Consider the following 15367-nt stretch of genomic DNA (forward strand, 5'->3'; position numbering starts at 1 on the left):
TCAGAGTCCTTAGCCTTGACTCACAGCCCCTCCCCAGGACCACCCAACTTTTTCTCTGTGGGAAATGGGGATTTCGTCAGTTAATTGTTGTATTTCCACCCCACCTGGTGGACTTGGCAAGTGAGGGGGGGCTGTGTGGATGGGTTTGGGAGGGCAGTGTATGAGCAGCTAGCTGTAGACTTCTGGGGAGGGGGCTAGAACTGTCAGCTGCTTCCCTCAAAAGGGTCAGATGCCTGCTTTTGAAGGAACGAGAGGGAGGGTGCCTCCCCGCGCCCTATGTCCCGTCATAATGCTAACACTCCCTGTGCACTTACCACATGCCAGGCACTGTTCCAAAGGTTTCACACTCATGAAGTCACTTTCAACAACCCCTGGATGGATGGCTCTGTGAGCAGCAGTGTCCAAAGGGGTGAAGAGCATGAACTTGGAATAAGCCTGCTGGATTCGAAGCCCCACTGTACCACTAAGTAGTGGTGTGAGCTCAGGAAAGTTGCTTTGCCTCCCTGTGCCTCGGTTTCCTCATCTGTAAATGGCAGCTACCATATGGGGTTATAGTAAGGATCAAAAAGATTAGTTTCCTACGACTGTGCCTGGCACAGAGTAAGTGCTTGTAAAATAATGTTTTGGTTTGTTCACTTAAAAGGTGGGTATTGTTATTACCCCTGTTTTACAGATGAGAAAACCGAGGGACCAAACATTGACGTAAGATGATGAACGGCAATGTAGTACGAATGGGCTAGAAGTGGGATTCACACCCAGACAGTGTGGCTCACGGCCAAGGCTCTGCCTGGTTCCTGTGGCTCACCTGGTGAACGCTCAGGGGAAGGGACAGCCCCTGAATCCAGTCTGCCCTCCTCGCGCTGGGCCTGGCCAGTCGGTCCGAGGGCGAAGCTGGGAGACCTGAGCCATCTGCTCCCATTGCTGTGAGGCTGTGTCCTTGCGGGTCCCTCCCTGGCCCAGCCCTGCCACCAGGAGCTGGGCTGCCATACTTGCAGGAGCCGGCAGGCTGGCATCCAGGTGGCAGTGATGACTGAGGCCCTGGGATGATGATGAACGGGGGGTGATCAGCCTTGTGCACTGCGGCCTCTGCTCCGGAGTGCGTTCCTCAGAGGGGCCTGCTCTCACTGCCGGCTCCACGTTGCCCGTCCCTTTAACCTCTTTCCCCTGCTTGATGGTCAGCATAGTCCTTGCTTACTTCTATCTGGAGTTATCCTTATTCTCAGTTCCTTCATCGTGTATCTGTTGAGTACCTACTATGTGCCTGGCGCAGTCCAAGTGCTGGGGATACAGAGGTAACAAAACCAAAAATTCCAGCCTCATGGAATTGACATTCCAGTGGGGGAAACAAAGTAAAATGTACAGAATGTTATTATTTTTTTTTAATGTTTGAGAGAGAGAACAGAGTGTGAGCAGGGGAGGGACAGAGAGAGGGAGACACAGAATCCAAAGCAGGCTCCAGGCCCCGAGCTGTCAGCACAGAGCCTGACACAAGGCTCGAACTCACAAGCAGTGAGATCATAACCTGAGCCGAAGTCGGACGCCCAACCGACTGAGCCACCCAGGCGCCCCGTAAAATGTACAGAATGTTAGAAACAAATGGAAACTAAGATGTCCCATCAGCTGGTAAATGGACATAAAATGTATCTATACTGGGATGTTACTCAGCCATAAAAAGGAATGAACTGACATATACCGCATCACACGTGAACCTCAAAAACATGCGAGGTGAGAGGTGCCAGACACAAGAGACTACGTATTGTAGGATGTCACTCATGGGAAGTGTTCCGAGAAGGGCTATTGAGACGGCAGGTTAGCCATTGCTGGGAGCTAGCTGCGTGGAGAACGGGGACTGACTTTGTAACTGAGCATGAGAGATCTTATTGGGGTGGGGATGAAAACACATTCTAAAACTGACTGATGGTGATAATTGCACCACTTGGTAAAATTATTAAAAACCACTGAAGTGCACATTTGAAATGGGTGAGTTTTATGTAACTCACACCTCAATAAAGCTACGTTTTAAAAAGTAATATGTGCTAAGAAGAAAAATGCTGCTAAAAAGGGGGCTAGGTAATAACTACATGGTCTGTTGGGAAGAGGCTGGATTTCAGATAAGAACAGGGAAAGCTTTGAGTAAAGATCTGGATGAGGAGGTAAGCAAATGCAAGCACATTAAGTGTTATAGGCAGCAGGAATGGTAAGTGCAAAGGTCCTGAGGCAGGAATGTACCTGTGTGATGAAGAGCTGCAAGGAGTTCAGAATGGCAGTGAGAATGGAGGGGGAAATGTAGGTCGGGAGGGATGGACAGTGGGGGGACTTGTACATCAAAGATCTTTGATCTTTACTCTGAGTGAGAAGAGGTGGTGAATCATGATTGTGGCTTTGCCCACAACTAGATGCAGGATATGAGAAAAAATGTTTTTCCAAGCAAAACATAAATTCCACGTGGGTTGGAGACCTTGTCTGCTTTGCTCAGCACCCAGAAAGGGTGCGTGCTGTCAGTTGGTGAATTAGCGAGGTTACCTGATGCCAGGCACTCTACTAATGCGATGGCAGGTTACAGCAGGCAGAGTGGCTATGAGCGTGGGTTGTGGAGGTCAGTCTGCTCACAGGTGAGTCCTCTCTCTCTTCTCGCTCTGTGGACAATTAAGTCAACCACTCTGCCTGTTCTGCCCTCTGTACGGTGGAAGACTTCCCTCGGAAAGTGATGGTTTTGCCTGGCACAAGGTAAGTAGATGCTCAATAAACGGTAGTTTGTATTATTCACAAACACAATCTCCTAAGATTACTCATTAAACTGGCAGTAGGATCCCATGTTCTATATGAGGCAGTTGAACCTCAAAAAGATGGTTTTACACCCAACGACACTGAGCTAGTAGGTTGCAGAGCAGTAGTGGGAGGCCTTCCAGACACAAGATGAAGTGGCTGGCGTTTTACTACTTTGCTAAGATTGTGGGGAGGGTGAGTGGCTCTGGGGAAGGGCACGGCCTGATCCTCCAAGTTCCCCTCTGTTCACTCCTGACTGTATTGTACTAACTGTATTGTAGTTAGGGTGTGGAAAAGAGCAGAAAGCGTTAACGAGATAGCTTCACTTTTCTCTCCCACAGAATCACTCAGGGACCCGGGCTCCTTCCTCTGTCCTGTATCCTTCCAGGGATGCCCTTGGACATACAGGGAAGCTGGCTTCCATCACTGGGTTGTTGGGAAGGGAAAGGGCAAATGGAGGGCACACCAACTCCTTTAAGGACCTCACTCGGAAATAGCACATATCCCTCTTGCCAGGTCAGACACATGGTCACGTCTAGCTGCAGGGGAGACTATGATGATCTCCCAGCTCCTAGCTGGGTAGCCATGTACCGAGGTAAAACCTGGGGACTTTCCTGGAAGGAAGAGAGGGAAAACAGACGCGGGATCCTGTCACTACTCCCTATTGGTGGCAGTGAATATACACTTACTCCCTTGCTTTAACCCAGAAGATTGACAAATGGACACCAGATTAAAGCCTGGAAGGTGAACACAAATGCCTGATGAGAAACAGGTGAGGGCTAAAGATTGTCCTGCTTCTGAGAAAATAATCCCTCCATTCAGTATTTGTGTACCATGCTAACAGGTGCGGGGACAGTAGCTTATGTCTCCCCTGGCCCTGCCTCTTAACAGCTCTGCCCTCCTGTGTTTCCACATTATTTCTGCCTAAAATGACTTGGTTCTGAGGGTGCAAGCAACCCCTTTTTTGTAGGAAAAAGGGACTTGTGTCCCCAACTGTCCTGCAATATGGTCATTCACTACTAAATCAGCTTACCCTTCCTCTAACGTTTCTCCAGCTGACATTCTTTGGAGAGTCACGGAGGCCCTAAAGCTTTTATTTAATCACTGCAATTTATGAAGAGGTTGCTGGATGCCAACTTTAGTGGCCAGGGAAGCCAAGGGGGAGTGGGCTGCTGGGATACAGTCCTCCGTGAGGGTCCTGTGCTCCTCATCTGAGGACTGACCTTGCTCATTGGAAAAGTAACTCCTGTGCAAGGTCTGCTTTCATCTCTTCCCTGAAGTTGACATGAACAGAGTGTCCTGGTGCTATAAACATCATAATCCCTATTCTGGAATATTTTCTTTGAACTTAACCACATCCCAGGAGATGGAGGACTTTAAGCACACAGTATGTAGAGACTGTTTACTTTCCCACAGAAGTGCTGCACTGGCCCTGTACATTCTGGAAAACTAATGATCCGAACGTCTTGATGGGCCACCCTTTGGGATGTGCCAAGGGGCTGACAGCCAGGGAAAGCCAGGCTTGGCCACCACTCAGCTGACTGTTGTGTCTGGGATTTGATTTCACTCTATTTACAAGCTAGTAAGTCAGCCTGTAACTGTTTCCAAAATGCTGGCAGAAGCCTTGAGATTCCTGGGTCAGTGACAAGAGGCTTTATTACGGCAAGCAGCTTAAAGCATCAGCTTGTGTCGGGTCCTTTGCCCGATGTGGGCAATGAGTTGCATTACAAGAGCAGAGCTTGGGGAACCTTCTGCTTCACAGGAAGCAGCAAGCAAGCCTGCTCTTTGTCCTAGAGGGAGCCATTACCTCATCCCGAAAGGCACTCCCTGCAAACCCAACCCTGAGAAGTGGCCCAGGTAACCAGCTGGCAGGGTCACATATTCTTGGCACGCCCAGGAAGCCTTGTAGCCGCATGAGACACACCTCTCCTGACAAGCCACCCCTCCTGGTTCCTGGTGAATTTTCACACGAGTATGCCACCCTGATTAATCATCTAACAGAACCCGAGATCGAATCACTGTTTGTCTCACGCAGCATTTAAAGCAATCTCAACAAGACTCCAAGCAGCGGTGAGTCCTGTTGATAGGAGGCCGGCCTGTCGTCAAGCCTCCAGCTGTGAATCAGCAGGGCCTACGTCAGGATGGAGTCCAACACTAATCTTATCATCCATTAGGATCCACCCGAGGGACTTCAGACTGACCTCGGTTCTTTGGCGTCATTACCAATTACAAGGCCCAAAAGCAACCCTTGTGCCCAATGGGGAGACATTATGGCTCGTTCTTTCCCACATGTCAACACACGGATTACTGGAGCACAGGGCACTGATTCTGGTTCAGGATTGGCTAAACCTGACTTGGACACCAGCACACGGGCAGTGCCACGGAGTACTGTAGCCTCAATCACTATGTACGGCATAAGCCACGGCTCCCTGGGCATCTGAAGTGTGTGATTTTGTTATCAGCCAGAGTGGAACGAGTCTGTGCAGGTCCGTGTGTGTGTAAACGTGCAGGGTGGGGATCACATTCAGGAGCTGCTGCTGATGGCACCGGGCACAGCAGAATCGCCCAGGACAGGCCACACTGCCAGGTGCAGGGTTCAGCAGGCCAGGTGACTGGCAGGCTGTGGTGTTGGACCTCCAGGACGGAGCACTGGTTGCAGCTCCTACCATCAGGGTCTAAGGTGTTCTGTCCCTGAGGGTTTCCTGTCCAGTAGGTATAAATTTGCTTCTTAATGTTTATTTTTGTGAAAGAGAGACAGAGACAGAGCACGAGCTGGGGAGGAGCAGAGGGAGGAGACACAGAATCAGAAGCAGGCTCCCGGCTCTGAGCTGTCATCGCAGAGCCTGACACAGGGACTGAAGCCATGAGCTGAGATCGTGACCTGAGCTGAAGACGGACGCTTAACTGACTGAGCCCCCCAGGCACCCCATGTCCCAGTAGGAATAGCGTCACCTCTTCTATCACCTACTCACACCTTAGACCTTTTGCTTGTAAAGGTCACATGAGAATGAACTAGTAGCATGTTTACAAAGTTACAGCAACGACATGGACCACTGCAGGAGATTTGGCATGTAGGGCACTCAACGACCAAGTGGTCCCAGTCTTCATGATGCAGGACCAGTCATCCCAGGGAGAATCTAAGCAGACTCTTCAAAATTAACTTCAATCTCTGAGGGCCCTTGTGGTCGGCCTGCCCCCCTCCCCCCCCCCCCCAAGAGGATGCACCAATCAGGAGGGCTTGACATTAGGGGGGAAAGACGCACCATATGCAGCAGTGAGGAGGAAAGAATCCCAAATTTTCAAAACAGTTTATGTAGCTCCCAGCCCCTTTGACTTGGTCTTTACCCAGGAGATGGCCTAGAAATAATGGTCCCATTCTAGGGACAGCTACAGTCAGTGAACAAATGGCCTTACTAAAGTGTATACACCAGGAGGAGACAGTGACAGGTCTTTGTTGAGTTGATTTTTTAAAAGTCCATTCCACCTCTTAGTGATACCAGGAGCCCAAGGATGACAAAGGCTGTGAAATGACCACTGAATGCCTTGGCTACTGGCCCACTGCTGGGCAGCCTTTCCAACAAACATTGTTAGCCAATACTGTTAGCCTGTAGATGGTCCAGAGAGTCGAAAACAGGCACAGTCTAGTTTCAAGGGCCACAGTGGCCCGGCAGGAGTTGACTGACCACACGGGAACAGTGCGATAGTGAGACACCACGGGCAGACCAAGGGGGGTCCAGAGGTCCAATGTAGTCAATCAGCCGGGAGCAAGTGGGGCCGTGGGGGCCTCCCAAACCACGAGACGCATGGGACACATTTCCGCACAAGTGAGTCAGAGTGACAACTTCTGTGTCAGAAACAAAGAGTACACTGTATGAAAAACCTACAAAAGCTCAACTGGTGTTGACGGTGTTAAAGAGAATTCACTTGATGATCTTCCTACTGCGGAAGAATTAAAGTGACTCCCAACAGTTTCTTTTAAAATCCAAAACCAACTCTTTTCTTTCACGTGACTCAGTTATGAAGGAGAGACAACTCTTGCTTATGTAGGTGGAAAGGTCTCCTGCTCAGCCAGAGGCATCATTGGACTCAAGGTCCCACACAGGAAGCCATGAGTGGGTTTGAGGGTGGCGCATGGGGTGGCAGGGGGGTGTAGGGGAGAGCTGCTGGCTACTGAGGAGGCAGAGGTGGACACCAGCCCCCTGAAGGAGGCGCCCCTGCTGAGCACTTACTTTGGGCAACCTAATACCTGTGATCTCATGTGGCCCTCACCCCCACCCACGGCACAGGTGAGGAAGCTGGAGGTTCAGAGGAGTTGAGCGGCCTGCTCGCTGCTGCACACCTGGAACAGTGGGCGGAGAGTCTCTTCCCAGTTTCAAGGTCCTCTTTGCCTGGACCACAGGCTCTCCCAGAGCTGGGTCCCAATTTATCTGGGACATGGCAGGCAGGTTTCGGCTGCTCACCATCATCTCCGAGGCTAGACTGCCAAGCTGCCTAGAATGCTTGGCAGGGAGAGGCCAGAACCAACAAGCAAGGTCTTCCACAAATGAGGAAGGCTTTTGCCCAACTTGCCTCTAAATACATTTCTAAGCCCAACGGGATGCAAGTCTTTACCCTAATGCACAGAATGTGAACTTTTTAGCCTGAGGGGATTTTTAGGAAGGGTGAAGGGAAGGGGACCAAAGCAACTTCCAAAACTGTCACCTCTATCCAGTCCCGGACTGAGGCCCACCTTACCTCCTTGAGTCACCTCCACAGGTAGAAGCCCCAGACCGCCTGCCTGACCCCATGGGTCGCCCTGATGCTGCTCCATGCTCAGGACTATATGTTTGGAAGATGCGGAGGAAGGAAGGGCTTCCAGAGTCTAGAGACAGGAAGGGAACACTCACAGGTAGGCACAACTGGGGCCAAGTCTGGAAGCCAAATTCAGCCAGGCAGTACCCTGTCTTCATTTCATTGCAGGGGCACTTGGGAGACCTGAGGAAGGTTGCAGAGCTACAGGAAAAGATGAAAACCATGGATGCCAAAGGGACTGGAGTCAAAACCACTCCAATCTCAGGAAGGTCTGTCTTCCCCTGGATAGGATGCATCCTCACTCCCACCCTCCTGTACCCTCAAGGTGTGGATTACAGTTCATAGTGGCTCATTATTTAAAAAATAAAAAAATAAAAATTGGGGCACTGGGGTGCTCAGTCGGTTAAGCGTCTGCCTCTTGACTTTGGCTCAGGTCATGATCTCACGGTTTGTGGGTTCAAGCCCCACATCGGGCTCTGTTCTGACAGTGCAGAGCCTGCTTGGGATTCTCTTTCTCTCCCTCTCACGTGTTCTCTCTCTCTCTCAAAACAGATAAATATACTTAAAAAAAATTATTAAAAACAAATCAATTCAGTAGGGTATGGCTAGAATTTTTTTTTTTTTTTTAAGTAGGCTTCACCCCCAGAATGGAGCCCAATGCAGGGCTTGAGCTCACAACCCTGAGATTAAGACCTAAGCTGAGATCAGGAGTCAGATGCTCAACCAACTGAGCCACTCAGGCACTCAAAAAGTGAAACAGAATAAGGAAATATCAGAGATTACCACAGGTGGTAAGGCTAAGTGATCAAATTTTTAAATTTTTAAAAAATGTTTATTTTTGAGAGAGAGTGAGTGTGAGCAGGGGAGGAGCAGAGAGAGAGGGAGACACAGAATCCCAAGCAGGCTCCAGGCTCTAAGCTGTCAGCACAGAGCCTGAGGCAGGGCTCAAACCCACAAACCATAAGATCATGACCTGAGCCAAAGTCAGACGCTTAGCTGACTGGGCCACCCAGGTGCCCCTGTTTGGTCAAATTTTATAGGCATTCAGTTGCAATGTAAGATGCATTTCATTCAGAAAGATCTGAAAGATGAGATTTTTTTTTAAGGAGTTCATTTCTAGAATGGGACATCTTACATAGTATTCTGTGTTAATTTTGGTAGAGTTTAAATCAGCAGTCCCATAAAGAAAAAAAACACTTGCTGAAATTTAAGGGAAGGCCCTTTTTATTAAGCTTGTACATTTTATTCTCTTCCTTTCAGAAGCCTAATAAAAAAAAAATTTGTTACTGCTTACTTAAAAAACACACACACACACAAATCAAAGAACAAAGAAAACTATTAAAACATTACTTCTGTGATGGGAAAAGACACTACAGGATTCAAGGTAAGCAAAGAAAACTAATACCTGGGGCAAAGAACTACACTGAAGAGCAGCCGACTCTGGTTTGGGGCCAGACCGCTTGCAACGTGAGACAGAACCCACCTCTGAGAGGGTTTTCGAAGCAGGCCCAGCCGGGAGACCGGGAAGCAGCCCTCTGACCTTCTGGAGAAATAAACAGACCCGAAGCCCTAATGATCGCACAAATACAAACCAATCACTCTACTTTAAAAAGCACACACACATTCTGCACTTGTCTCCCTTCCCTTCCCAGGTTCTCTTCATCAACAGGGACACCCGAGGAAGGGCGGCTTCTTGCTGGCAGGGCATTCACAGGACGTAGGTGTTCTTCACCAGCTGCTCCTTGTCGTCCCCAGAGCTCCAGACGGTGCGGAGGGTGCGCTCCTGGTTCCTCCGTGCCACCCGGATCAGGCAGACCACGGAGGCCCCCAGCAGGACAATCAGGACCATCACAAACAGCCCCACCAGGACCACCACTGGGGAGGAGAAAAAGGCCTCAGAACCGGCAGGATGAGAAGGACCACAGCCAGAGCAGGGTAGCACACAGCTCACGAAGGGTAAGGACTGGCAGCCCTTCTGCCAGACCCCCTGTGACTCCCACCTGGGAGGGTGTGGACAATTGGCACTGCCCGCCAGGGGAGTCCTCAAGGAATCTCTAGAGTCTGGAGAAGCAGGTTACTGAAAAAAGGAAGCGTCGTGCTATGTGCACACAGAGTGGGTATTTGTGTTCTCTCTGAACAAGGAAACCCCACTTCAACTCTGTATTTTCCTACCACCTCTCAGGACAACCCATACAGGAGTCCCAAGCCAAAAACTGTGTACCATGATGTAAAAATCACACACCTCTGGCAAGTGTGTGAACATAAAACCCCAAGGTTTTATGTTCACATGGCACACTGACCAGCTGGAGAAAGATGTGGCCCTGCAGGTGGCTGGGGTGGTTGGTTGCCTATGGAATGAAGTAAGGGTGGAGGCAAGGGCGTATTCGGAGCGGGGCCGGGAGGGGACCCTCGTGCTAATTGCCCAGGTAAATTTAACAGTGGTTGCTCCACTGCAGTCTCACTGGTCATCGAAGATGCTTTTTTTCAGGTGGGGCCCCACCTAAAGAATGTGGCCTTCTGTGACAGCTCCCTGGCTCCCTCTCCCCTTCTGGCTACAGAACTGACAGGGGCAATTCTTTCTGTACCCCCAACCTTCCAAACCCGGGCTGTTTTCTGCACCCCCGCGCCTGGCAAACCAGATTCTAGCTTCGCTCCTCCTCTAAAACAGCAGACATGCAGGCCAGGTCAGGGCTCCTTAACAGGGAAATAGGTGGAAAGAGGTCAAACCAGTGTAGCAGGTCCTTTGTGCAAACACTACCATCCGTGACTCAAGCTCACAATCAGAAACAAAAGTGAGAGGAGGCCAGGTGTCTTGTCAGACCAGACTGCTTGGGGACAACAGCATTGGCCCTACCTCGCTCTGCCTACACACAGCAAGGGCTCTGCGGCTTCCTGTCACCAGGGACCAGCTCAGTACACCCCACAGCGGCAAAGTTCCCTCCAAACCTGGAGCCAGTCTCAGGCCCATGTGCAGCAGACCTCACAAGTCTTACAATAATAGTAGGACTTGTCCTCCAGTCACCCTGGGGCTGCCTGGGCGGAGACCGCCTCCCTTCAGCCCCCATTTATTGCACTGCATAGTGGGACAAACATCCACCATATGTTCCAAGCTGCCTGACCATTCTCGTGCAGAAACATGACTCTCAACCGAAAAAGGTGTTTACAGTGAAGGATTACGTGTGAGGACAACAAGAGCCTGCAAAAATACAGCTGAGCTTGGTCAGGGAAAGCAGGTGGAGGAGGGCCAGAGGCTTCTTACCTTTAGTGCCATGGGGTAGGACAGGATACAACTGCTTGCCTAGAAGAGAATACACAACCTCAGGTCAGCTCACAGCCCTCCCCCCCCAGAGCTGCCAGCAACTAGGTGTGCCTAGGAGGCTCTTTCTGAGGGGTTTCTTCCAGCTCTTTTGAGGGCCTTGCCACCCTGATGGGGGCTTAGGACACGTCTGTGCAACAGCCGGGCCCAAAGCCCACCTGTTCCCCACAAGTGCGCCAGAGAATGGCAGAGTCCAACGGACAGCACTTCCAAGGCCTTCCTTTTAGGGATGGGGAAATGGACCAGTGGCCTCATCCACCCACCGTTTCTTGGCTTTAGGAATCAGCCAGGCTCACCAAAGCAGTGGTGCATGCACTCCTCCTTGGAGAGATAGCTGTTTTTATTGCCCCGGCACCCTCCGTAGATGAAGTTGTCACAAGAGTTCTTCTCCACATCAAAGTACCAGCGTGGGAAGGACGCACGGCAAGGCCCAGTGACTGCTTTGGCAGTGCAGTATTCTGAGAGCGACACAACCCAAGGAGTACAGATTAGCAGGGCCCAGGCATGAAACAAAGCTGGAATGCTCCAGAGCAGTCACACTGCTGCCAACAGAGAAACAACCCTCTGCTAAAGGAACTTATAAATTACAGACGTGGCCAGTCTGGCCCAACTGACACTCCTCCATGTTTTCAGATATCTTTCTCTTTACAGCCGGACTCTGTTGCTATAGAGATCACTCTAAGTCGGGCACTGTTCTTGGTCTCAAAGAGATCTGTCATAGGGGACTCAGAGGCAGAGCTACGGTGATCTGCCCACAGCCATGCGGGTGGTGAGAGGCAGAGCCTCACACCATATCTATCGCCTCTCTAAAGTCAAGCTCCCGCCTACATGCTGTGGCACATCCACTTCCTGCAGGCCTGGGGCATCCTTGTGGGTTCTACCACCTGGGAAAGGTCAGGAAGCTCTGCTCTACAACTTCTGTAGTGGAAATACTCAAGTGTGTCTCAATTCCCAACGAAGTAAGAAAACATGTTTTTTCCCATAAATATTTTTTAAAAGTTATACCTTCGTAGTTGAAAATGTCACTGGCGAGGTCATCAGAATCCTGCCTTCTGGGAACTAAAACACAAACATCCAGATCAGGGAGGCTGGGCTGGACACAGGACACATAGCCTGGCTGGGACTGAGTCTACGGGGCCCACTGAGGGAGCACGACACGCTGGCACCCACCAGGAATGGAGCCCCCTCCACGGTCAGGTCTGTCACCTCCCACTCCTAACGGGCTCTACAACACACACCGGAATGAATGCTGGATGGAGAGGCCTGCCTTATGCCTCAGGGGTTACTACGCAAACTAATCCCAGCCACAATTTGTGGGGCGATGAGGAACATGGTCTTGTTCATTCATTCTCTGACATAGTGAGGCCCCTCCTTCTCCTGGGATATTTTCTTCTGAAATAGGATGGAAACCAGAGTTATCAAGCCAGTGCCTGAGATTCTGGATGACCTTGGAGGCCTTCCTGTGAATAAACAGTGAACCCAGACAAAGCAATGGCTGGGACAGTCACAGGATTCCTGGCTTAGCAAAACTGGAGAGTGACTCTAACAAGCCAGCCAACCACTGAACTAATAAATGCTCACTCACACGTGAGCACCGATGTCAGAACCAGAGGGCCAAAGCCAAGGCTGCAATCAGTGTATGGCTACTGGCCCCGGGAGCTGTCCTCAAATGGGGCGGGCGGGGGGCGCAGATTTCCTCCCTCCACAGCAAGTCTTGCCCAGCGGAGCCCACTGCCTGGGAACTGGCCTTCAAGAAAGCTGGGTTGGACTTGCCAGTGCATCTGGACCACTCACCCCAGGCTCCCGATACATGCAGAGTCCTTTAAGCATAAAGGAGGAATGGGGCAGCTGCTGTCAGCGCTACAAAGCAAGCTAACACAAAGCTCAGGATCAAGGACTGCAGTGGGAATGGAGGCGGGGATGGCAGAAGACAGAGGACTCAGCACAGGAGGGAGACAGCAAGGAGGACAGAGAACAAAGGAGACAGATCAGGGAAGGAGAGGTGGGGTGGGGTGGGGCAGTGAAGGCAGCACAGCAGGCAGAGGCCAGCTCAGAGAGAAGGAAGGGGCCTGAGCCGTAGGCAACAGCAACATCCACAGTCCCTTGTCCTGTAGGAAGAAGCAGAGGCCAACCCAGAAGCAATGTAGAACCCCGCGGCCCTTTTGCCCGTTGGACAATGTGAACTCCCAGCGTAAGGATGCCAGAAAGGAGCCAAAAGCTGGCAGCCCAGGCAGAAGCCCTGTTTGCCAATTCTGGATAAATAGACCAGGAGGCGGAAGCCCTTGTACTGCTCCCAAATTGCAAATGTCCTCATGGTCCAGATAGCCCTCATCATAACCTCGGTTGTTTTAAGGACCTACCACTTGGGACAGAGGAATCTGCTCCATTCCTGCTGGTGGCCAGATCATCGATGGTGTTCTCTACAAGGGAACAAACAACACGGTGAGAAAGTGCACCTCAAGACTGCCTGGTGAAACAAAACAAACAGAGTCCCTGAGCAGCCATGGTCCCATGCACCTCTCACAGTGACTCCCGTTTCTCCTTTATGTGGGCCCTTTGATGTACATGCTAGACCACAAGCCTGCTAGAACTTTGGAAATGAGGAACCAAGACTGCCCTTGTGGGTGAAACTTTAAGATCAACTCCCTGGGAATCAGAGCAAAGATGTATGAAGTGACTTCTAAAAAGACAGAATGGCCTCCCAGACCAAATAATCTGTTTAACTGCATTAACTCACCTAATGAATTAAAAAAGTGAGTACATAGGGGCGCCAGAGTGGCTCAGTTGGTTGGGTATCCGACTTCAGCTCAGGTCATGATCTCGCGGTCTGTGGGTTCGAGCCCCGCGTCAGGCTCTGTGCTAACAGCTCAGAGCCTACAGCCTGCTTTGATGTGTCTCCTGTTCTCTCTGCCCCCTCGCCGCCCCCACTTCAAAAATGAATAAATATTAAAAAAAAAAGTTAAAAAGTGAGACAGTGTGAAATGTATTTAATGCCACTGTACACTTAAAAAATGGTTATAACGGGGGGTCCCTGGGTGGCTCAGTTGGTTAAGCATCCAACATCGGCTCAGGTCACGATCTCATGGTTTATGGATTTGATCCCCACATCAGGCTGTGAGCTGTCAGCACAGAGCCTGGAGCCTGCTTCAGATTCTGTGTCTCCCTCTCTCTGTGCCCCTCCCCGCCTTGTATGCTCGCTCGCTCTCTCTCTCTCTCTCTCTCTCAAAAATAAATAAACTTAAAAAAAATTTTTTTTTAAATGGTTGTAACGGTAAATGTTATGGTACGTATGTCTTATCTCACACATACACACCAAGTTATGGGGGGAGGGGTGGAGAGGCTAGCCCGCTAAGGAAGTACAACGAAGTGTGGGCAGGGTCCAGGAGGGACAGAACCTGGCTCCTCTGCCTCCCCGCTGGTCCCTGCAGACCTTGTGCGGAGGCGCGGGGCCGGCCTAACCTGATGCCATTGAACACTCACATCACAAACCAGCTCCCCTTGTTCTGCCTCTGTCCACATCAAGCAACCTCCTGGGACTCTGCCTGAGAGGCTCACCTACGTGGACTACAGGTGCAGCAGGCACAGAGACTCAAGTGTCTGGTCCCCGGGGTAGTTCTGGTTCTCATTATAAATTAATAAACTGACATTCTCATTCGGCTTCCCATAGAGGTTACCCGCCTGGGAGAGAATATGCTGGCAAAAGACCCTGTGACTAGCTGCCCTGGCTGCTCCAGCTCTCCTCACGAGACTCACGAGAGACTCACGAGAGAGTGCTTCAACAACACATGCGGTGGAGCCACACTCAGGTGCCAACAAATGAGCTTTCTGGGCCCTCAGACTCCGGCCCGCCTCTAGGGAGACAGCTGTCTGCCTTCTCCAGCAAACACAACCACCCGTGACCCCTCATGGCAACATCCTGAGTGCCCACTGTTCACTGCCTGTGTTCTTAAAACTTCCAACTGTTTTCCTGAAAAAGTAAAGAGAAACTAGAACAGGCAGGTACATTTGCGACAGTCAACTCTTGACAGAAAAGGCAGCAAAAATATTTCCCTTTAATTCCTGCTCCCATACCGGTCACAGCTGACCACAAAAAAATATAATAAATGGTATTCTCCTCAGTCACCATCTGGTAAGGTTGCCAGTTGCTCCCAAAAGGTGAGGGACTAGCCTGTATGATCCAAAAGCAATACCCAGCCCTCAGCCATCCAAATACTTGTTGAGTGTCTGCTGGGCAGCGGCACACAAAGATCAGTAAACGGTTCCTGGAGGCACTCGGTCGCTGTGGACTTGTGTGCTCAAGCACGATGTTTTGAACCTCAGGCCACAGCCAAGGCCACTGTTGTTTCCCCCTCTTTATACACAACTTTAATAAGCGTATCTGACTTCTGAATGGCTCTCAAAGCCAAGAGAGATTATAGCCAGTGAGTGAGGAGACATGAAACCCAACAAGGATGCAGGACCTGCCTCTGGCCCAAGGCGCACAGGCTGGCGGCA

General features: G+C 50.7%; 1 protein-coding gene across 1 annotated transcript in view; it reads right to left on the reverse strand.

The window, feature by feature from the left end:
• Positions 1-8758: 8758 nt before the first annotated feature.
• Positions 8759-15367, reverse strand: part of SPINT2 (serine peptidase inhibitor, Kunitz type 2) — a 28055-nt gene continuing 21446 nt past the window's right edge. Inside the window, exons 3-7 of the mRNA XM_003997831.6 lie at positions 13234-13293; positions 11879-11932; positions 11170-11331; positions 10817-10855; positions 8759-9432 (exon numbers count right to left, since the gene is read on the reverse strand). Of these exons, the coding sequence (XP_003997880.1) occupies positions 9266-9432; positions 10817-10855; positions 11170-11331; positions 11879-11932; positions 13234-13293 (482 nt within the window). The 3' untranslated portion in view covers positions 8759-9265. The remainder of the gene's footprint in view (positions 9433-10816; positions 10856-11169; positions 11332-11878; positions 11933-13233; positions 13294-15367) is intronic.

The sequence above is a fragment of the Felis catus genome, chromosome E2 (genome assembly GCF_018350175.1).
Source record: "Felis catus isolate Fca126 chromosome E2, F.catus_Fca126_mat1.0, whole genome shotgun sequence".
Taxonomy (NCBI): Eukaryota; Metazoa; Chordata; class Mammalia; order Carnivora; family Felidae; genus Felis; species Felis catus.